The sequence below is a fragment of the Anser brachyrhynchus genome (genome assembly GCF_964034855.1).
Source record: "Anser brachyrhynchus genome assembly, chromosome: 1".
NCBI classification, from domain to species: domain Eukaryota; kingdom Metazoa; phylum Chordata; class Aves; order Anseriformes; family Anatidae; genus Anser; species Anser brachyrhynchus.
In genome coordinates this window covers 51,921,745-51,944,615 of record NC_137694.1, presented here as the reverse complement: position 1 = coordinate 51,944,615, position 22,871 = coordinate 51,921,745, and the positions used below count along the sequence as shown (strand labels likewise).

Here is a 22,871-nt window from a genome sequence, read left to right as displayed (position 1 = left end):
GTATTTTTTGCCTACCTCATAGGGAGTAACACAGTAGTTAAAACCTCCTGCACTCATAAAAAACGCTCTTTTATATTTATCTATTTTTATTTTTTTTATTTATTTTGAGAATTTCTTTGGAAAATCTGATATCTTAATTAATTTTGGTTGGTTTATTTAATGTAAAGAAAGGTAATCCTCTTTCTTGCCCTCCATACAAAGTGATAATCTTTTCTTGCTTGGAAATTCTGTTTCATTAATGAGCAGCTAAGCACTTCTGTTCATGTTCTTGATTGTTTCTGTCAATTAATCTTAAAAACTGGGAATGTATTGAATTAAAATCTGTCAAAAGAATTATTTTTTAAAATGTTTATACATTCCTTAATTTTATCTTGAGCAATATAAACTCCATTTCCATTTTCTGTAGAAAGCATCCTTCATTAATGGGTTTAATAATTCCAAAAGAACGTGATAAAAACTAGAGGTGGATTCTTTACGAGGTTGATTTGGATGAACAGATAGAAGGTGAATGTAGGCAGTAAGCATAAACATAATAGGCTCGATCTACTTCTATCCTGTTTACTCAAAGTTAACTGAGCGTGGAAATGCTGGACATATCATTTCACAGTAATTTTTACTTCTTAATTTCTTTGTTTCTTCAAGGGCCTTGACTCCCAAAGATATTTTGGTAGCAGTACTCAAAATTTACTCCTCAGCAGACCTGTTGATGAAATTTGCTTATGCTGAGTGGCTGAAGCAGTTAGTATATAGTTTACAGAACGCACTATTCATAGAAGGCTTTAAACAAGAATAATGTGAAGATGCAGTGTAGTGCTGTAATTGTATATATTTTCAGAACTTGTAAAAACCCAAGCGGATCTTGAAGAGTGCTGTTTGCAGGAGGCAGCAGTTTACATCAGGAATTCAACTCATTGTGTTCACATGGCTAATATCATGCCTATAGTTCTCATTTTCTTTAGAATTGTTTTATATTTTTTAGCAAGAACCAATTTAGTCTAGCAAACATGAAACTGTTTCATGTTACTTCCAAACCTATAGATAAAACAAATCTTTAGTGGCTGGGCTGAGAAATGTTAATCTGTTTTTTTGTTTGTTTGGTTGGTTTGTTTGTTTTGGTTTATTGTTGTTGTTTTCAGATGTAATGGAACTTTTTTTTACCTTTTTCTTTTTTTTTTAAGTTTGAGTAACCTGATAAAGCAAGTATCATTAGTGGCTGTGGCAGTGGGTATTTAGATAGTCAGCTTTTCTTTCTGTATACTCTCCATCTTATCTGTCATCTGTTGTTTAACATTTACTCCTAAAGAAGTTCATCTTCACTATCACCACACCTTCTAAAATACAGCACTAATATGAAATTTTGTGGCTACAATGATGATAATAATACTGTTTATTATATTATTATCACAACTATAATTGTCCAGCCTAATGGATTTGAAGAGTATGATGTTTGGAGAGCCTTCAGTGCCTCATCTAGTACAAACAAAAATACCCAGAACAATTGATACATTTCAACTCAGTGGAGTCAGTAACTATATAGCATTTAATTCAAAACTTAATAAATGGCAAATCATAGTAACCAGAGATAAATATCGATCGATATTGATCAGAAATACACCTAACCTCACAATTTCTGATTTTTGACTAACTAAAACAGTGTCCAGGTCATGTTTTGTTTTGCTTTGTTTTGTCCTGCTTTTTCTGTGCTCTAAAATTCAGATAGCCTTTGTCATTGACTGAGGTTAAAATAACCTTAATTGTGTATTTGGTTCCAGTGTTAATTGACAGTTGCAGTATTTTGATTTTGCTATTACCTTGATACTAATATGTAAGAACAGTAGTCTACATAACTGTAAATGTAGAAGCTTTAATGGTAGAAAATTAGTCAACTGGCAGAATTTGGTTCTGGTTTTTGAGTTAATTTTAAAGAAATAATACTCTTGTGGACAAGGGAATGTCATGAAATGTATTAGAGGGTGTAGACCTTCATTAAACAACTGCTTTAGTATTCCTTTATTTTTTCTTCCTGACTTTTCTAATTGACCCAAGTAGCGTATTCCTATATTACTATTTTTATTTGTCCTCCACTATTTGATCACAATCTTTTTCCCACTGACGTCTTCAGGTCCTATCACAAGATCACTGCCTGAATCAGATCAGAACAGTAATAAATTAGCAAAAAATAAAATCAGCAATTGCATGTGTGACATCTTCCTGTACACACCTCAGATTAAATATTTCTTTAGGCTTATAAATCAACTCAGAAAGGTGTTGTATGTCTTAAGGAATGGCATGATATGAAACCAATATTGTTACAAGGGAAGTTAGAGAAGATAAATGAGAAATCATGTTTAACATAAATGGTGGAGTAGAGAAAATAGTGACAGCCCATAACATTGTGAAAGTTGAATAAATTGCAAGGAACAGAGTTCATTCTACCTTGAAGTTAATGCCAGTTGAGTGAAGCATATGGAAAAAAAAAAAAGAAAAAAAAAAAAAAAGCAAATGTACCATGTCCACAAAAAGAGTGAGAGTGAAAGAGTTAAGCAATTTTATATAGAATGAAATTTTATAGTTTTCAATAAATCTGTGTGATAGTGGGTTGCTGTGAAAGAGATTAAATAATCAGAAGGTACCAAGAGAACTTAATCAGCAATATTGTAATATGAATAGATATAAATAACTTTAAATGAAGCATTTTAAAAGCATTTTGTTGAAGATTAAGTATGACTTGAATTTGTTTCAAGGTTGGGAAAGGAAGAAACTGAGAATAACCAATAAGCTGTGTATGAATACTAATCACTACTGACAAATAGTAGTGGTGGTGTATCATGAAGATACAGGAACAAGCAGTGAAATAGAAAAGAATGTGCGGGAAGTCCTAAGAATAAAATTCTGTTTTCCTTGAATTCAAAAGCTGAAATTTGTACAATTTCAGTGGTTTAGGAATCTCAGTGAAAGTATTCAGCTTTTGCATAATCTAATATTAAGAGTTCAGAAAGATAACACAGGTGGGAGAGGCTGAAATATATTAACTACTGAAGCAGAATAAACTAAGGAGGTGAAGCTTTATTAGTGGTATGAATCACCCTGAAATAGACCATAATGTAGAACATAACAAAAACTTGAAATGAAAACAGGGAGAAAAAGGGCAGCCAAAAAAAAAAAAAAAAAGATTATGGTCTAATTTTGTTCATGACTAAGAGTGTAGTAAATACCCGGATTTCAGAAAGGAAGAATGAGTGTGAGGGTGAGGTCAAGAACAGTTGCATGGTGAAAAGGAGATAATTGCTATAGCAGATGAAGAGGTTAGAGAGAAGGGGGTTTGCAGATGGAAGAGTGATATAGTAGACCTTAATTGTTGTCTGAAAGAATCTGAAATATCTGGTAAAAAAGAGAAAAATAGAAAAAGTTTTTTAAAATGTATTTCTTCCTTTCTATATTTGTTTTTATGATTTTTGAAGCACATGCTCCTGTGGCTTGATCAGCACTCCTGTATTCAAAACTCTTTGTGACATAAATGATAATGCATTTGTAGCATCAAGATTTTTTTCAGGTTGCAACCTCATGTGGTATTCTTTTGAAAAAATGTCTGTTTCGTCTTTTACTCATCTGTGCACTCAGGCACTGCTATAAATATTCTCTGTATTTCATTCATTCTGCCCCCAGATATGCTAATTACTTTAGTCAAAAGTTACTCAGATGGAAAGTAAAATCTAAAATTAATCTCTCTATGTCACAGACAGGATTCTTTATTTTTAAGGTAGAGATGTGTTTCACTGTCTGAAAATTCCAGACCCGAGTTGTAGATAAAGAAACATGATCTGCTGATACTATAATTTTAAGTGAAGCAAACCACATCAGTTACTGCTACATGATACTAACAACTGTCTGGAAATCTTATAAATATTACTAATGTATACACTGAATACCTGTGTACATGCTAAAGACCACTCAAACTACCATCTATTTTCTTAAAACTGTATTACGGGCATGTAGTGGTAGCTATGTAATACCTAAGTGAATGTAGTAACTTCTGACAAAGTAAACTTCTGAGGAATGTGTTTTGTGTGGGTGAAGAAATTCCTCACATTTTTCTTATGTTTCAGTATAAATTTATGTGTGTTTATGTTTGGTTATTTGTTTTGTTGTTTGTTTGTTTTTGTTTTAAGTATTTTCTGGTCTGTTTCCAAATTCTTCAGTTTCTTGCCTTAGTATCAGAGTTATTGCTTGTGTTGTTCTAGCTTTCTGTTCTGTATGTATTATACAGATTGTGACAGAAATAATGAAATAATGCCTTTTTTTTTTTTTAATTTAAAGTATGGAGAGGATGAGATTAAAAGATGGATTTTAGGTTTAGGAATTTGAAATTTTTTATTATTATTTATTAAAACATTATAGAAGATATGAGAAATAATAAAAATCCTCAGTGGATATGCATCATTTTAATTTTTATTCAGAATAATGTATTTATGGTTAGTACACTTGCGTATAGGCTCACATGCATGCATTCTCAGAATTTATATTGCTCACTGCTGCTAATCTATACCAGAATACTGGCAGATAAGAAAAAAATGAATGTATTAATAGCATTGACATGAATTTTATATCCAACTCAGCTACTTAATTCCCATATTAAGAGCACCATTTCCAGAATACATATTGAGAAAATTAACTCTGGTCACAGATTTTTTATATTAAGGGAGGAAAACTTAGAATACTGAAGAAATTCCAAGCCCTTCTTTTCACATTACGGGTCTTAGTTTTCATAGTCTCTAACTTTATATGTATTGTACTCTGTATGAAGCAAATTTTGAAGTGAATTAAATAACACTCTAAACTCAAAATTTGACTGCGGATGGTTAGGTACAGTGCAGACTTCACATACTTCTCTGTTTCAAGAAACGTATGTCATATTAAAAATAGAATATTTATCTTCCCATCATCAACAAATAGATTTGAACAAAAGTCAGTGCTGAATTGGATGCCTCAGCACCCCTTTGCATAAAAATGACAAAGAGTTTTGGATTGAGAACAGTCAGGATCAGTGTTTTCTAGAAATAGAATCTGAAAATGCAGAATCTGAAAGATTTCTCTGAATGTACACATTGTGTCACTATCTTCTTTGGTATACTGTCTTGCTGTTAATGGCACATAGCCTTGCTGTGGGGAATGTGAGTATGAGGGACTTCTTAGGCAGTGGGAAACATGGGTTTGGGGTACTCCTTAGCCTTGTGAGATTTGAATCTCCAGCTTTTGCATCCCAAGCTATTCTCTTTGGGGATGTTTCAACCCCCTTTTTAAAGATGACTGCCACAGCTGAGGGCACAAGATACATCAAACTTGAAGAAAATCCTGGGAGAAAAAAGCCTGACTCTATCTAGAACTTAGGGCACTTCACCGGCAGTAGTTCACAGATTCTTAGCCCTCTGTAACTAACTTAATAGATTATCCAGAGATAGTCTACCGTAATATAAGTAAATAGCATCTATATTTTAAACTGAACATGAGACGCTCTGTCTCAGAGCATGCCAAGCAAACAGAATTTGACAGACTGAGGTTGACATTTTTTCTGGATCCAAAAGTTCAGGTGATTATGGGTTTGCATGTGGATTTGGAGACCTAGGAAATAATTTGTTATTTTCCTGTAATATTTAGTTTCAATGACATTTCAGATGCCCAGGTTCTTCTGGATAGGTTCTCTCTACTTAGGTACTCAAATTCTGCAAGAAAATGGCAGTAGGTTCCCCTGAAAACTGGTGGAGTCTGACCTAAGTGCACAGCATGTGTGTGGATTAATTGGTAACACTTACTTATACATTATTGCACAAATGCCAAATGTAAGACTATTCCAATTGTAAATTATTAACTTGTGTTGTTAAAAAAAAAAAAAAAGTTTGAAGGCTTAGAAATGATAATCTAATGTGTGTACACTAATTTAAATAACTCTGAGATAATTTTTTTTTTTCTTTATGGGGTTCTTCCTTCTTTGATGTATTCCTTTTTTCTTTGATAGTCTAAGAGTTGTCTGGGTTTAACAATTAAAGATTATAGGTCTGATCCATTTCAAAGTTGCAGAATGCTTACAGCTCTTATGAACTTCTGCGGAATTTGTGAGTGTTAGTACTTCCACAAAATCATGTCCAGGTTTTAAAAAAAACAGAGCCCTAATTTAAGAAAGCTATCAAGCAAATGCCTGTTAATGATACTGATACCCAAGATCCTCCAACACATGATGTTCATAAGTGGAACAGGAAAGTGGTAATGCTGTGTTTTAATTCGTAACAGTATTTTTTCATAAGATTTATGTTGTTATTAAAATATAAGACTATGGATATGTTCCAAATAAGAAAATAGAATACTGTTTTCTGCATTTTTGGTGCACTTTTCTCTTGATCACTTTCTCATTTCAATAATTTTTAAAATTCTAGTATGAATATATGTAATAAAATTTTAATAAACAAAACTGTTTCAAACAGAATTCCATCAGAAATTCAAACTGCAACAAAGGTGAGTTATAAGCAATCATTTTGGAAAAATAACTTGCCAAGTTAAAAATATATTTTAGTAAGTTTTATTGTAGCTTATTTTATGTACATTCTATTTGACTGTCATTGATACACAGACTTAGACATGAACTTATAATATTAAAAATCTTTGCTGGAAATAAACCATTGTCTCTGGCCCCGGGAGGCCAGGGCTGCCTGCAGAGCTCCCGTGCAAGGCAGCTGGCGGGCCAAGAGTTGGACTTGATGATCCTTGTGGGACCCTTCCAATATTCTATTGGGATATATTCTATCATATATATATTATATATTATACATTTTTATATATTATATATATAATATATATATATGTATATATTATATATATAATATTGTATATTATGTATAGATTATATGTAATATCCCAATATTCTATTGGGAGATTCTACGATTCTAATATTGGTTTTAAATCCCTACATAGACTTGCCTTGTAATAGAGGAAAAGGGCTATGTTTTAGCGAATGCTTAGTTAATACTGATCATTTTGCTAGCAAGAAATAATTCTCCTGAGAAATATGGATATTACTGAACCAAACTTTTCTGTAAATATAAATAAGAAGGAATGTAAAGCTAATGTCTTGGGGAATTATTTCTCACTAGAGAACAAATTTTCACTACAAATGTTCAAAATTTAAAGGTCAGAAAGCTGTACTGCTGAACTAGGAACACAGGAAAAGAATATCATAAACTTAGGAAAGAACTGGCTCTTGCTGTATTCAAGGAAAGTGATGAACTCTGTTATTATGACTCTCTATTTTAATATTTGACAGTGATCCAGCAGTTCACTGCCTGATCTTTTTTAGGCAGACCTCACAACCTTATTTGGATAATTCAGTGGCGCTCCATCTAAGCTGTTCATTTTCTGTCATCCTGATAGTATATACAATAGCAAGGAGGTACATGAGAGTCCTTTACAACAGAAGAGAATATATTCTTCCACCTAACTTCTAGACTGTCTAACTACCAAGACATCTATGACAATTGAACAGGTTCAACCCAAGGAATGGATTTCATTCAAGTAGACATTCCCTATACTGAGATAAATGAAGAGCACAACCAAAAGACATTTTTATTTCAAGCTTCTATAAGCAGCTAGGATACTTTAACAATACCTTTAAAGCTAAAAGATGAAAGCAGAGAGCATACCGCAGAGCCAGGTAAAAGGGAACTGAGAAACAACAGTTTGCAGCTCATGCAAATGAAATTATAATTTTTATGGAAGAAAGGAATAAAAATATTACAGATAATATAGCAACCTTCTGACAAAGTTTGTGAATAGCCTGTATCTGCAGTTCATATTGTCAAAACATGAATGGCAATAAAGGCTTAAAATAAAGAGTATAACGAAACCATTCACCTCAGTTGTGATACTCTATGCCATTATAGTTATTGATAGTTAAATCATTCGTAGTGAGTAAATGGGCTTTATACAAAGTGGAGTGACTTACATACTTTGCTGGTTCAAGTGCAAGAGGTCCACCCCTACAGTTTACTAAATAACTTCCAGTCGCTGCTAAATTCGCTTGTCAGGGAGAGTAAGGAAAATCTTTGAAAGGGAAAAAAGCAATAATCAGCAGAAAGCAGTAAGGTAATGTCTTCTGAGGTGAGATTATAGAGGGAAAAAAGGCAAAACCAAATGTTAAATAAAAAAATTAAAAAAGAAAAAAAAAGTGTTCTGATGTCTCATAAATGATGTCTCTTGAGTCAAAGGTACCAAAAAAGACATAGCCTATAAAGTTAATGTATAAGGGCAGAAAATAAAAAGTTGTTCATGAATGTCCACATGCAGCAATGATGCTTCCTCTGCAGGTTCTTCCAATTCTGGCATCCTCTTCCTTATGCTTCAAAACATGTCAGGTATCCACCAGAATGTTCCCAAAGACTGAAGAACCTCCAGAGTTGTGCAGCTTTTTGTTGTAATGTTGATGTTTTATTCTCTTGGAGTCTCTTTCATGTGCCAAAATATATGTAATAATAAGGTGTGCAATTGCTTTGAAATCCAATATTGGAAACTGTCATTAAAGTATCACTAAAAGATCAGAGGAATAGGATTGCCATGGGTCCACTTTTACATACAATGGCAAGTTTTTATCTTATGTATTGGTAAATAGAATTGTAATTGTAAATTAATGTGTATTTTTAACCATAGAGATGGTACAATGAGCAGCATTCATAGAAGTTTTAAGCCATTTATCAAAATTTTTCTATATACATTTCATTAAGAAGAATTTTATTTCCCAGTAAAAATAAATTTATTCAGAAGGCCTCTGTTCAATCCTAGAAGAGAAAATAAACCATATAATGCAAAATTAATTTTAAAATATTTCTTAAATATATCTGAAGAGTATAATATTCTGGAGTCAGTTGGACTCTGCAATAAAATGAAGTAATTGTGGCTTTTCTTTTGTAAAAGGCAGTATGCTTCGGGTTTTTCTGGGGAATCATTTACAGTCTGATATTTTAAAATAATAGCAAAACACAAGAGTATCTTTTTTCCTCCCTAGGTGAAAAAGAAGAATTTTCGCAGCTGGATACTACTTTAGATGAGAAATTACAAAGGAGAAAAGACTTTACATACCAATGGCTTCATACACAGCTTTCAGATTATGAAACAGCCAGTTCAAAAAATACTAAGAGGTGAGGTCATTGCCTTTAAATTAGATTTTTTTTTTTTACTGTAAATTTATCTTGTAAAGTGAAACCTAGGTTAATAGTTCTAAAACAAACATGACTTTGTAGCTAGCATACAGTACACCATATTTCTGGGTCCCAAACACGGTACCTTTTAGAATTGTCTTAGTCATTGAATAGACACTTCTTCCACAGTGATAATGGTATGATAGACAGTGCAGAACTTTATGATAAAGTATAAACATAGGTTTACACAAGCAAGGTTTTTTTGTTGTAAATAGTATAAGAAAAAGTGCTTGTTCTTTATATATCTTGTAACTTTATTGGTATGTTTTACAGTTTTATGTAATTACATCAACTGTAACATTACCTATATTGTTTGATTCAATTAAGGAAGTAAAACACCCACTTTTTAACTATATGCTATGTATTAATATTTTGTCTTCAAAACCTTCTTTTACATCGTCATGGTATATATACTTCAGTAAAATATAGTAAATATGCTCTCTATTTTATTTCGGTTATTAAACAGGTAAAATATCAATACAGTTAAAGAAAAAGGTAATTTTATTCCCTAAATGAATGTTAAAAGAGTGAGTATATGCTTCTCATATATTTGTCAATATAAGCTTGTCAATATAAGCTATTGATACCTTAGTGAAACCATTAATGGGCAGAATAGACACAGGCATATCTAATAGGACTAAACAAGGGGCCAATAAGCAAGCAATGGATTTGCTATAAGCATTTTAACTTGACTTTCATTAAAAATGTATTTAATTCATAATGAAATGGACTACATATTCTCACGTTTTACATGGGAAAATATTCCACATTTCTAAACTATATCGATGACTGAAGGAAGTCTGTGCAGCAAATATTCTTCAGAAAATACGTCAGTCATGTTCCATAATAGTGAAACACTCCAAGAACTTGTTTAAGATATCTGTCATGACTTTTAATTTGAATGAAAACTCTGGAGCAGAACATTTAATGATGTTTGAAAGTAAAAAGACACAGAAATTTGTAAAGGCATTTTTTTTAAAATGTTATTCAAATATTATTTTGTTACCTCTGTGGGTGTGTGCTATGCACTAATATTTGTACTGGCATTTTTAGGATTATGATACTATTTATGCATGTGGCAAAATTCCCACTGACCTACACTGGAACATCATTGGTAGACTATTTAGAACAGCTGATACATTTATGCAACTGAAAACAGACTATATAGTGTGACAACTGCTTTAGTCATAATTTATGTCGGTACATGCAAACAGTCATGTATTTTATTTATTGATATCTATGTTTTGAAATTAGTGTTTTATGATTGGAATAAACAATAGTAGTTGTTAATAATTTCTTAATTTTAATATTATGTACTATCAATTGTTACTCTGATACTTTAACATATGTTTTAACTATGGAATCATTTTAAATGGTGTCATTGCTGCTTAGCTACATCTGAGCAGGAATGTTTCCAGGATGAGATCCTCACAGGTATTTTAATGAACCCAATACAGTGATATTTATTGAAACTTGCATTTTACATTTTTCCCAGCTGTTCTTTTTTTCCTGAGTTGGATCCTGTGGCCCACAACAGTGGACAAGTACAACTTGTGGTAAGAACTTGTTTCCATGTGGAATTTTGCAGAATTCAGCTAAGCCTTGATAGTGTTTTCAAATGCATATTTGGTATAAAAACAACCAGGAGCTTTTTTTGATTGAGTATAATTCTTTAATGTTGTCTCTATTTGGCAATCAAGTCAACCATTGATGGAGATCAGAGGAAAAGGTTCAGGCACAAGAACCCATATGTGTACATAGGGTTCTGGTTTCATAATTTGATACTGTTTTTGTTTTTAAGATATCAAATATAACTGTGTTTTTTAAAGCTTCTAAATCAACCTTTAAAAATGTTTTAAAGCAATAAATATGGTTCAGCACCAATTACGTTATTGACTGAAAATGTATTTTTGTCAATCAGACAAGTTTAAATGTTGTTAAATTCTCTGTCACACACCTAAATCATTCTAATATGCCCACAGCGTCATCTACTAAAAGGAAGTTAGATTTCTATATTAATATAGTAACATTGTTAAAAATAGTGTAAAGTCATATTTATTTCTACAATTTCTTTACTATTTTTTTTTCATAAAATGGCCTCTAGTCTTCTTGTGATTCATTCTTTGCAGCATTAAAAGAAAAAAAAAAGTATTTTCTGAAGTGGGTAATTCTGTTGGCTGGCGGGAGGGGGAATACAAATGATTTAACAATCTGAAGATTTATTAGTTGAAAAGACTTAGTGTCAGAAATATCCAAAAGCTCCTTTGGTAGTGAGCAGTGGTATGACACCAATTTATAGTGTATTCCATATATGTATATATGTCCCATCTTATTGCCAAGTTAGCAATATTCTCGTTCACATAAATATGTGGGGGTGAAAAAAAAAAAAAACAAACTTAAAAACAATACAGAATTTAGCTTTATATGGAATATTAATTGTAATTTTAATTATGATAGAGCTGTACTTGATTCTAATGTGTTGGTTGCAAGTATCTATTTATTTACACATTCCTTGTGTCCATCTGTATCTGAGGAACAATGAAAAACTGAATTTTATTGTATTTATATAAATACAGTATTTTCATCTATTGATTTCAGTTTGTACCAAGTATGAGAACACAAGTCTTGTGTATTTATTTTATGTCTATTTATAAAGTATGGCAACATGCTTTGTTGGTGTGTTTGTTTATACTGCTGGTATTGAGCTGATGCTCATATTGAACTGCATTGAGCTACTTCCAAATTAATTCACATCAGGAACTGACAAGGTCTGTGTCTTCTATTCACAAACAAAATATAATATATATAAATATTATATATATATATATAAAACAAATTTCCATAGTTCCATGATGTGACATGTGCCTCTAAGATTACGTACCTCATTCTGTACTTGGAGCAATCTTGGCCTTCTCCAGCACCTATATTCCTTGGTTTCACCAACTATGCAATATGTGTGTTTTGGAAATGCTTCTATAAACTCTTCTAAAATTCATGATTGAATAAATGCTCTTAAGAGTTAGACATTACTATTGCTATTTTCTTTGAGTCAGGTTTTGTCTAAGATTTTTCTTTGGTATGATGTCTGTGCAATTCTTAGAGTTTTTTTTTTGAATGTTTAGTGGCTGAAATCATGAACTGGGTGACTTATGATGGGGTTTAGATGCAGCAGAACTAATAGTTATTTATTAGATAAAGTCTAAAAAAGTAATTTCTGTGATTTGAACAAATCGTAATCTAGTAATGTTATCTAAATTACACATTATATAATTATCAACAAGCATATATGCACATAGGTAGATTGTATCCTGTTTACAGTAAGCAGTTCTGTCCACAAAATTCTACAGCAATCCCACAACAGTATTATGTGGTGTACCCGCATAACAAGTAATGTTATGGGATTGTTGCAGCCTGTGCCATGTTACACAGCTGTTACACATAAATGAAATACTGTGAAAAATGCAATAGGTCAAAAAATAGAAATAAGGGAATAAAATGTATCTCTAATGTAGAAAGCAGCTTTACATAGGCAATGAAATAATAATGTTGTTTATACACATGGATGGAGAATTATATTTTAAAAATTTATATATATTTTGTTAGCTTTTGAAGTTTGAAATGTGAAATCTGAACATAATCCTAATGCTTTTGCAAAGTAACTCAGTTAAAAGCTACAAAATCATGGCAATAATTAAGTTAACATTCAGCAGTAATCATTACCAAAAAGTAGGAAAAGTGCTGGTAATTTGAAAGAAAGATGAAAATATACATTCACCAAATCAAACACAGAGAGAGAGAGAGAGAGAGAGAGGGAGGGAGGGAGAGAGGGAAGGAAGGAGAGGGAGGGAGAGGCAGAGAGAGAATTAGAACAGGAAAACATTCCTGGTCATTTCCAGTCATTTATTCATATGTCATATGCTCGTTTATGGAGTTTCCTGGTGTGTAATAGCATCCCTAACTTGTATGTGTTACATAAGCCTGGATTCTGAACATACTAGATTAATGTAGTTTTCTAACTGGTATCTGTATGCATTCCAAGAATTTAAGACTTTGTTTTTAGCTGACACAAAATAGTATTTCTGTGTTTGCATATTAACAATAAAGTCATAGTAGTCTTAGTCCTTTTCATTGGAGAATGAACCCTATTTAGTAGCCTGCAGTAAATTTAAGATCTTGTTTTATTAATCTTGATAATTTTGCTTACTACTACGACATAAGTGGTAGTGGAAGGCATGCTGACTTACAATTTAAGCTGGGCACTTTAAATTAAATATGATTTTCCTGAATTACAAGTAGGATAGACTTCCCTCTTCATCTTTGTTGCATATTTACTTGAAGTTACCTACATAGTTAACTGATCAGCATCTCAAAATCATTTATATAACTTGAAATTAGCAGCATTTTTTTTTACCTCAGAAGATTACAGAATACCTTGATAATTTAATGTAGGAATAGGTGAATATTTGTATGCAGAACTGTATTCAGGACAAATATTCCTCCTGATAAAATTAATTTCCAACTAACGGGAAAAAAAAATGTAATAATACATCTAAGGGCAAAATATCCAAAAATTTAAATGTGATGAGCACTACAGACTGAAGTCCAATACTGTACTCTGAAAAAGTGTACCAGTATCTTAAATTTCTTCTAAATTTTGGCTCTAAGCTATAGAAATAAAAGGGAAGGTTTTAATTAGTTTCAGAGGACATTTAATCAGGTTCTTTACAAACCTTAATTAATTAAGTTTGCTCCAGAGATTAATACAGCTTTAAAATTTACTTTGATTGTAATTGGCTGAAAACACTTGTCTTTATTTGAAAGAATATAACAAATATTTTATATGAGAGAGCCAGACAGCCGAATTAAAATCTAGCATATGACCCTGAATAATGTAGTCTATAAGGTGATGAAACCTCAGCTTCTATGATGGTAGAGTAGGTAGGTAGATAATAATTCCATGTAAAAGTAAGTTGCTTAAAATGCTGTGGCCTTGTGGGTCTTTGCAAACTGTGACATAACTTCTGCTATGCATTGAAACACTTTAGATGGAAATAAGAATGATCAATTCCATTGTTTTGAATCTCTCTGAGCATCACATTGATTGCATTATTTCAATTAAAGAGAAACTAAAAGTTTAAATTTAAAAATTTTAAACGTGCAAAGCTCGCAAGCCTAAGAGGATTGTATAAAAGTAAGACCAAAAATATGGAGAATTGTCAGGGTAAAACTATTATTCCCTTGAAAGTTTATTAATATTGCTATGGAAGAGCAAATAAAATTGATGTTAACAACAATAATGCATCCCACTACCTGTGCAAAGTGAAACTTTAAAATAATGGTCATTAAATATACAAAAGACAGACATCAGGAAGCAAGGAATAAACTTTCTGTGCTGACACAAGGGGTACACGGTCACTAAGGAAGAGCATAAAATCTCTGTATCTTTGGAGTTGTTGGTTTGAAAGTGGCATGAAGTTTTTAATGAATTTTACATTAAACAGTGCCTGGATAAAGACAAAGAAATGAAACAGGTCTCCATTTCATTTGAGTACTCTGTTAGACTGGACTACAAAGCTTGTCTACATTGGAGCAATGCTTCTCTTGGTACAGTGAGCTGGTTTGAACAGGAAGTCTGGAGATTGTCTCCTCCAGAATAGCCTACAACTTTACAGTCATGGCATTTTCCTGAGAAAAAGGGAGCTGCAGGCCTCAGCTGCTTGAGGAAGGAATTGAGACCCAGTCTTCCAAAGCCTGATGAAGCAGTTTAGCTACTAGTATATTGTGTAAAAGTTTTGTTGCATTGCCACCAGCATTTTCTTTTTCTTTCTGTCTGGTTTTGTTTGGTTTTTTGTTTGTTTAAGTTGAAAAAGTGGACTCTACTCAGACACCTAGGTTCTTACAGGATTTGTGGCTTTTCAGCCCAGATGGAGGAAGGTCTTAATCTGCATTCTGGACTCCACTTTTGGAGCGCCAGAGAATAGAAAACTTAAGTATATCCCTATAGTCAGTACTTCAGCTGACTAGGTCTACACTGGGGATTTTGTAGATCGCTCTTCTCCAGTGTCTGATTTTTCCCAGTCGTTGCTGGTCCTCAATATCTAATCAATAGTATTGTTGGATGACTGCTTTAGACATTGAATAGCTTTTAATTTCAAGGAAAGAGAGTTCTTGTTGTGTAAATATGTAGTAATTGCTAGAAAAAAAAAAAAGTGACGCTCGACAATTTACAGTGTGTGATATCTTCCAGGTCAATATTTTTAACCGTTACCCTACATGGTGCCAAAACAAGGACCTCTGGCTAAGCTAAAAGATGATTTTCATTTCTATTTTGCCATATTGAGGTGCAGGTAACATGCCTCATGCCAAAATGTAGAAGTTCATAATTAATAAAATACTCTTACCTAAAGTATAATTTAAATGCTAACTGATGGATATGGTTAAGTAGCAAAAAACTAAAAGATTAAATTACCTACTGGGTCTTTGATTGATTGAAGTGATACATGTCCTGGATAAAACATAAATATTGCAGAAAATAATCCAATATGACATCTCTGACATTCAGCTATAACTTAAATTATAGACTGGTCAGTAAATGATCTTAAGCTGTTTAAGGTTTCATCAGCCATCTGCAAGATTGATTTTCTTCAAAATTACTGTACTAAAATGTTTTCTTTTGTTGCTGCACTGACTCAGATCACAAACCACAATTTTAAGATCGGCTCCTATTTACAAAAATGCTTTGACATAGTGCATTTGTTCAGCCTAGGCAACAATAAAGGATTGTGGTATCATTTTGAAGAAGGTTGTTTGACAGGCCCTGTTTGTTTATTTGGGGTAATGTGAGCTGCATTCAGAAAATGTTACATTTTGTTTCATGATTGTGTACATTCTCTCCCACTGCTTCCAGGCAAGCCCTGTAAGCAGAGAAGACACGGATTTAGATCTTGTTTCCATGGCCAGTGGAAGTGCTTTGACTAAGAGCAGAGAAAAAAATAAGCAGCCACACAGACACTCAGCAAGATCTTCAAGTAAGTTATGGGCTTTTTCAATAACAGTTTTAAAGGTCACTTTAAAATACTTTGGTGGAACTAAGCATGCTTGGAATCCCTAATAACACATGCTAATTATTCTTCTGTTTCTTACCTGAAACCTTTTCATGTTTTCTACGGTTCTGTTTGAAAAATGCATCATTAATATCAATGGACTTTCCTCTTGCAATTTTAACCCACAGGCAGTGTGACATATACTAGGTCTTCTGATGCCCAAGTTCATAAAATGTTTTTTCTTTATATTACAAAACAGAATATTTTATGCTAAAAATATTATTGTTTTATGTTCTCCTTCATTTTTTTCCCAAAATAGGTTTGGAAAATACAACTTCTGTTAACTAAATACCATAACACATATCTTAATCAAGCCATAGATTTCTGTCACGTTAGTTACCAATAATGCTGTAGTATATGCATCCTACAGAACTTACTGTAGCTCAGTGGCAGAGGATCCCTATATTTTTATCATTCTTTAATATCATACAAATTAAAAGAAGAACATGTATATGAAAAAATAGAATAATGCTTGAAAGTCATAAAATGATACCATTTTCAGATTCATGTTTTATTTTGCATAATGTAGCTGAAGAAAACGTTAGCATATTTCTAATACAATGTACTATATTTTGTCATTTGTGTACAAAGTGACTTATCCAAATAAATGAAATTCAAAGGCCCCAAATTTTCATTATAGAAAATATAAGCAGTATCAAATAACTTTGGGAAAATTATTAGAATTCATAAAACCATTTAAGCAATGCAGTTTCTTGAAATGTTTTGTGTCAAAGTAGAAATCAGGCTATTTCATAAATTATATGTAATTGCTGATTTTTTTTTTAATTCTCTTTTTATAAATGTTAACTTTTCACTTTCAAGGAAAATTAAATTAAAATTCAAGGAAAACAAAATATTTGTGATCTCTTGTTTTATGATGTATTTTTTAAGGCTTTGAATTAAAAATTTATTTACATTCTATTAGTCTACCACAGACAAAAATAACAGTGAGTACAATTTGTCCATGCTTATGCACTAGATTTACATTCCTAAAATTATATTAGATAAAATTTAGCATCCTAGTCTCAGTTAAGTGAAGCCATCAAGAAAGAATAAAATTCTTTGTCTGCCTGCCATCTTAGAAAAACTTGAATTGCATACTGAATTTTCCAGTTTCTCTCCATTGGCTACTAATGAAGCCCCACCATTTGAATTAGATGAGATTGCCGACTACTAAGATCCTGAATTTAGTAGCTGAGCTGCAAATGTCAATGGCAAAATTATCATTCTATTCATATGTTCAGAATAGAATGTATGCATATCTGGAATAATTGAGTTAAGTAGTATACACCACTTTCATATTAATGTATAACTGCTGTCTAGATTGTAACCTACACTATCCTGCCATCCAGAAAAATAAATAAGAATCAGCTCTTTCTCTGAAGAGAGAACTGTTATGCAGAACTTGCCTTAGGAGCTTTAGTACAGTAAACAAAAAAGTGCCATTGTATTATGCCTTCAAAAAGAAGAGACTAGGAAAGAAGCAGGGAAGAACAATCCAACTGTCAGAGTCATAAGTGTGAGAGACAGACAGTCTACCGTGTCCGGTAATATATGTATTTTCACAAAAGACTTACCTATATAAGCACAATTGCATGTTCATTCTCCTTTCTGTAGTTGAGGAACTAAGGAAAAAAGGGCGCAGGATTTATGTTTTTCTATGTATGTATGTATTATTATTTGTCTATATAATTTTTTTCATTGTAGATCTGAGAAGGCTAAACAGTGATGATACATTAAACTGAAATGCATATTACTTATAAAACCAGACATTACTGTTATCTTTCTACAATTTATATGAAGTAAATAAACACATTATATTAGTTCAGTTTGCCGAAGACTGTTGCTCTTCAATAATTTGCAATAAATCATTAGCTCAATGGGGACCTTAATCTGAAAACATTAAATGTTTGCCTCTTTTTTTATATGAAAAATGTATTCATTATATAATACTTTCCTGCTGTATTCCCTCTTGGTTTTGCATTCTGAAATATTTAATGAAGAAGCCTGGAAAGTGTTTTAGTGATTCAGTAGGTGTATTCATTTTGAATTAACAATGAATTGGTATTACTGAAGAGATTAGAAAAGGGACTGTGACCTTGGAGGTGTTTCCATTTTAACTAATTATTAAATCAAGTCCTTATACCATTTTTTCAGGAGAATTTGACCTCAATGATCTGACAAGATTTAATCAACAAAACATAGCTACACTACCACTTTACATCCTAATTATTGGTAGGAAGTCTTCAGCAAACTGTGCTGTACAGCTGAGAGATGTTACTAAATATAAGAGATGTTAGGGGTATCATATATGTTTCTTACATATAATTTGTAATTCAGTAATTGCATCAGTAAATCACTGAGATCCTCCAGATTGAAAAAGCAGGTCTAAAAATACTGAATAAATTATTTTAGGTACATTTACTGAAAAAAAAAATCAAATATGCGTGATACTGAAAAAAATGCATTTCATATATTTCTGGGTCATGACTGTAGATGAATGATCATGTTTTTGTAAAGACAAAACATGTAATGCTTCAGTGCTTTAATTCAGAGGGGTTTTTAGAAAGGCTAAGTCAACATTTTCAGAAGTATTTTGGGGAACTGCCAATTTTCAATGTACTTTTTGTAGGCCTTATTTGCCGAGGATAGGTTCTTAGCATTTCTGAAGTTAAGGCTAAAGAATTTAAAGATTGTTATCACCAGAAATTACTAGGTGTTTCTGAAAAAAAATGGATGGAATGAATTAATCCCAAACTAACTTAATTCTGTTCCTTGACACAAAAATGAATTTAATAATAAAGGAAATGCTGTGGACCTAGTACATCTCAGGTAAAGGAAAACATTTCTGTATAGCACTTAGGATATTTGATGTGCTTCTGTGTTATATATTCAAAGGGAAAATTGACTGATATGGTTTAAATTATAATAACAAAAAAAAAAAAACCAATAATCAAAATGTAAGTAAAAGATATAACCTCAAGAAAGAACAAAAAGTGCTCGGTCAGACTAGCTATCAGTCCAATTTAGGACCTTGCCTGGACTGACGGCCAGTACATTATGTCTCAAACATACCACCTTATATTCCTTCCAAAAATCATAGTTATTTCTTTCTGCTCTCTGGTTATTTTTTTTCTATTTCTTGATTTTTGGGGGCTTTTATTTTTATTTTTTCATTTTTTGTCCATTCTTGTCAAACTGCTAAGGTCTTGATCTTTCTGATACTTTGTGCCAATGAGTTGCAAAAGGAAGCATGTTTAAAAGACCTTTTGCTGATTGTATTTTCTGCCTTTAATTTTTTTACGTTAACTCACCTTGCTTTTGTAAAAAAGGGCAGAGAAGAAAGATATTTTTCCCTGATGTGTACCTTCTCTGTAACACATACCCCTGGTCTGTGATGTGGTTAGTGCCTTACAGAGTTTTATTAACATTTTTATTAACTCTGTGAATACTGGTGTGAATTACTGGTTATAAAATTTGTTAATGAATACTTTCCTGAACACTAATAGTGTAGTTAACACTAAGGTACAAGGTGGACATTGAATTTTTTTGCAAGAATTAGAAATTGAGTAATTATTTTTTGATAACAAGCTAGATGGTATTTTTTTATACTAATCCAGAGTTTGTGAGTAGGTTATGACAATCATAAACTCCATTCTATCATCCCAGACTGATTACATATAATCAATGTTGTACATTGAGATGAGATGTAAAACTACATTGTCTACCTATCATCAGCATTTTGTGTTTTTCTATACTCTACAAATCTTAAATTTTATTTTCATTTGCTTTCTTGTTATGTGACCTGCAATCTTTTGACAGGACTTCCCAGAAGCACCAGAATTTGAAAGCAGAATGTAACGGGAGCTGGACCTCTCACTGTTACTTAAAATGCTACCTGTTATTCTTAATTCATTTCTTCCCTGAATCTTAGTCTTTCAGAGAGTCTCTGATTTCTGTAAAATATTTTTTTTTTTTGGGAAACAAAATTAAAAAACGAACCAAACAAACAAAAAAGCTTGGAGCTCAACCTTGTAATTCCTTAATCACCCCTAGTTCTAAACATGACCTTTAATTGCTATCTCCACTGCGAGACATGTATCGGTTTCATTTCTCAGATAAATTCCAACTCTGCCATTCTCATACTCTGTGAAATTAAATTAATGAAGTTTAATAAAGCTGTTCTTACAGTGGAAAGACTTCCAACTCAGTAGGAAAAAACAATCAACCAACCAACCCACCCCCCCAAAAAAAAAAACAACACATAAAAACCTCCCTTAACTTTGTTCACTTTTTTCACTTTCTTTATTACACCTTTCAATTCTTCTTCTTCTTCTTGACAGAATCCCACCTTTTTTTTTTATTGCCTCCCTTTCTTTCGATAAATCTGAATCCCTAAGAAAATTTTCAGCTTTGTTTTAAGGAGCGTGATACATCTTTACTTCTTAAAAAATTCCTGCTTTCCTGCTCCTTTCCCCTTACCATTATAATTGTCTATATATTCCAGTTCCATAACCGCTGTCTTTCATTTAGGATTTGTAAACTCTGTGTGTGCAGTAAACATTTCATTTTTAAGATCTCTCTTCATGCTTTACTCTCATTTATGTTTTACTGAGAAACTTCAGCTGGTATTTTTCCTTCCTTCCTTCCTCCCTCCCTCCCTCCCTCCTTCCCTCCTTCCTCCCTCCCTCCTTCCCTCCTCCCTCCCTCCCTCCCTCCCTCCCTCCCTCCCTCCCTTCCTTCCTTCCTTTCCCTCTTTTCTTTCTTTTTTCTCATACATTCTCCATTAGAAGTTTGCCATGTTACAGAAACTGAGTAAGAAAAATTTTAGAAACATATGATCAAATATGGAAGTACTTATTTAGTAGTCCTTTCAGTTTCTTGCTGGTTACCTGCTTAGTAGAATTTCTAGAAGATAACAGTAAAATTTATGCTTTCTCCTTAGAAACATTTAGACATGCTGTAAGTGTATAAGGGATATTTACAGTACTGATTACTTGTCCTTAGTAAAATGATGAACCCAATTTACTTGAAAAAATCACAACTGCTATCACTATATTAGGAATAAAGCTATCTCTTCTGTAAGCCACATCTGGTAGTATGACCACATGAATGTTAAGACATGCATTTTGTCCAGTAAAAGATTATGGGATAATTCCATACTATGAATATTTTTGTTCTCAGGAAATGAATATATAGAATGGATGAAAAAGGGTTCCACAGTTCTGAAGTAGTTAAAATTTACCAGGTTTTGAAACCTACTAGAGAATTGTGATTATTGCTGTGAACATCATTTCAACATAATATTTTTTCCACTGAGATTCCTCTGTACATCTCACCAGAATACAAAATATGCCTCAGAAAAGAGCTGATATTCCACCTCACTTTTTTGCATAACATATATTTATATGTTCAGAGGAAAACAGTTAGAAATGGATTAAGCCTATGTTGTATGCTGAAAAAAATGCAAAATAACCTCAGTCTGGAAACTCTTAGCCACATTAGGGTAGAATGGCGCTTAGGCAAGAAGCTGTGAAAAGGAAGTGAATTAAAAAAAAAAAAGAATAAATCCATACAATATTCTTCATTATATTTTAAGCACCTTTTAGTATACTGAACTTTACTTGATGTCCTATATGCAAAAGTACACAGCACAAGGGAACTTGTTCATGCATAGACAGATATAAAAAAAATACTTTTTTGTGGGTACAGTAAGTGAATGGTCCTGATAGTGTATATTTATCCACATGAGAGTAAATATTTAACAGCAGATTCAAGAATTTTGGCTTGGATTTTTTTTTTCCTGGTTCTGTAAGCAGCCTGTTAGTTGATATTAGGAATGTCATTTTGACTTTCCATAGATCAGTTCTTTTAGCTGCTGAAATGCCAACTGAGATATGTACTATACTGTAAAGTTTATATACCCACTGTTGAAAGGATCATTATATTTAACTGTTAGGAAAGGCAAAGGGACTCCTCCTCATTTGTGAACTGTGTAGACTATTTGGAAGCTGCCATGTCAACAAAGGAGTAATGTTACAGATGTCTATACACAGGTACAACCATGCAAACCACACATTAGTTAAAATAGACTGACTAAATCAAGGGATGTGTCAAATGAGGAATTGATTGATTCACAAAAGAAAGTTAATTAGTAACAGTGTATGTCTAACTATCATTCTTTGAGAGTTTCTTAAATTCAGTTACTGATTTTTTTTCCTAACTGGGAAGATGTTTGATTAAGTAATACAGAAGTGCAGTACTCCTTCTAGAAAAGTTATTAAAAATAGAACAAGCAGTTTACAATGATAAAACCAGGAAAATAAAGAAACAAATGAAACCAATAAAAAGACATGTGCCATAAATTTCTTTCCAGTATAGATTTAAGTCCTGAATGTGCAAGTAAAGTGAATCAGCATAAGTGTCACCATTCATTTTCAGAGAGCTATTTATTATTATCTGTTTGAGAAGAAGGCTTCTCTCAAAAATGGACAGAATGATCATGAAGTCTATGACCATGAAGGTAAAA

General features: G+C 32.4%; 1 protein-coding gene across 12 annotated transcripts in view; it reads left to right on the top strand.

Moving 5' to 3' along the window:
* The window catches only part of LRRIQ1 (leucine rich repeats and IQ motif containing 1), a 116,469-nt gene that overhangs the window by 80,902 nt on the left and 12,696 nt on the right, over window positions 1-22,871 (top strand). For 9 of the 12 annotated variants that reach the window (XM_080588472.1, XM_080588481.1, XM_080588480.1 and 6 more), the window contains 3 exons: window positions 9,047-9,179; window positions 10,735-10,795; window positions 16,147-16,267. In XM_080588472.1, the coding sequence (XP_080444598.1) occupies window positions 9,047-9,179; window positions 10,735-10,795; window positions 16,147-16,267 (315 nt within the window). Of the gene's footprint in view, window positions 1-9,046; window positions 9,180-10,734; window positions 10,796-16,146; window positions 17,331-20,164; window positions 21,064-22,871 lie in introns of those variants that run through there. The other 3 variants (XM_080588486.1, XM_080588483.1, XM_080588476.1) reach the window with 3 other exon arrangements.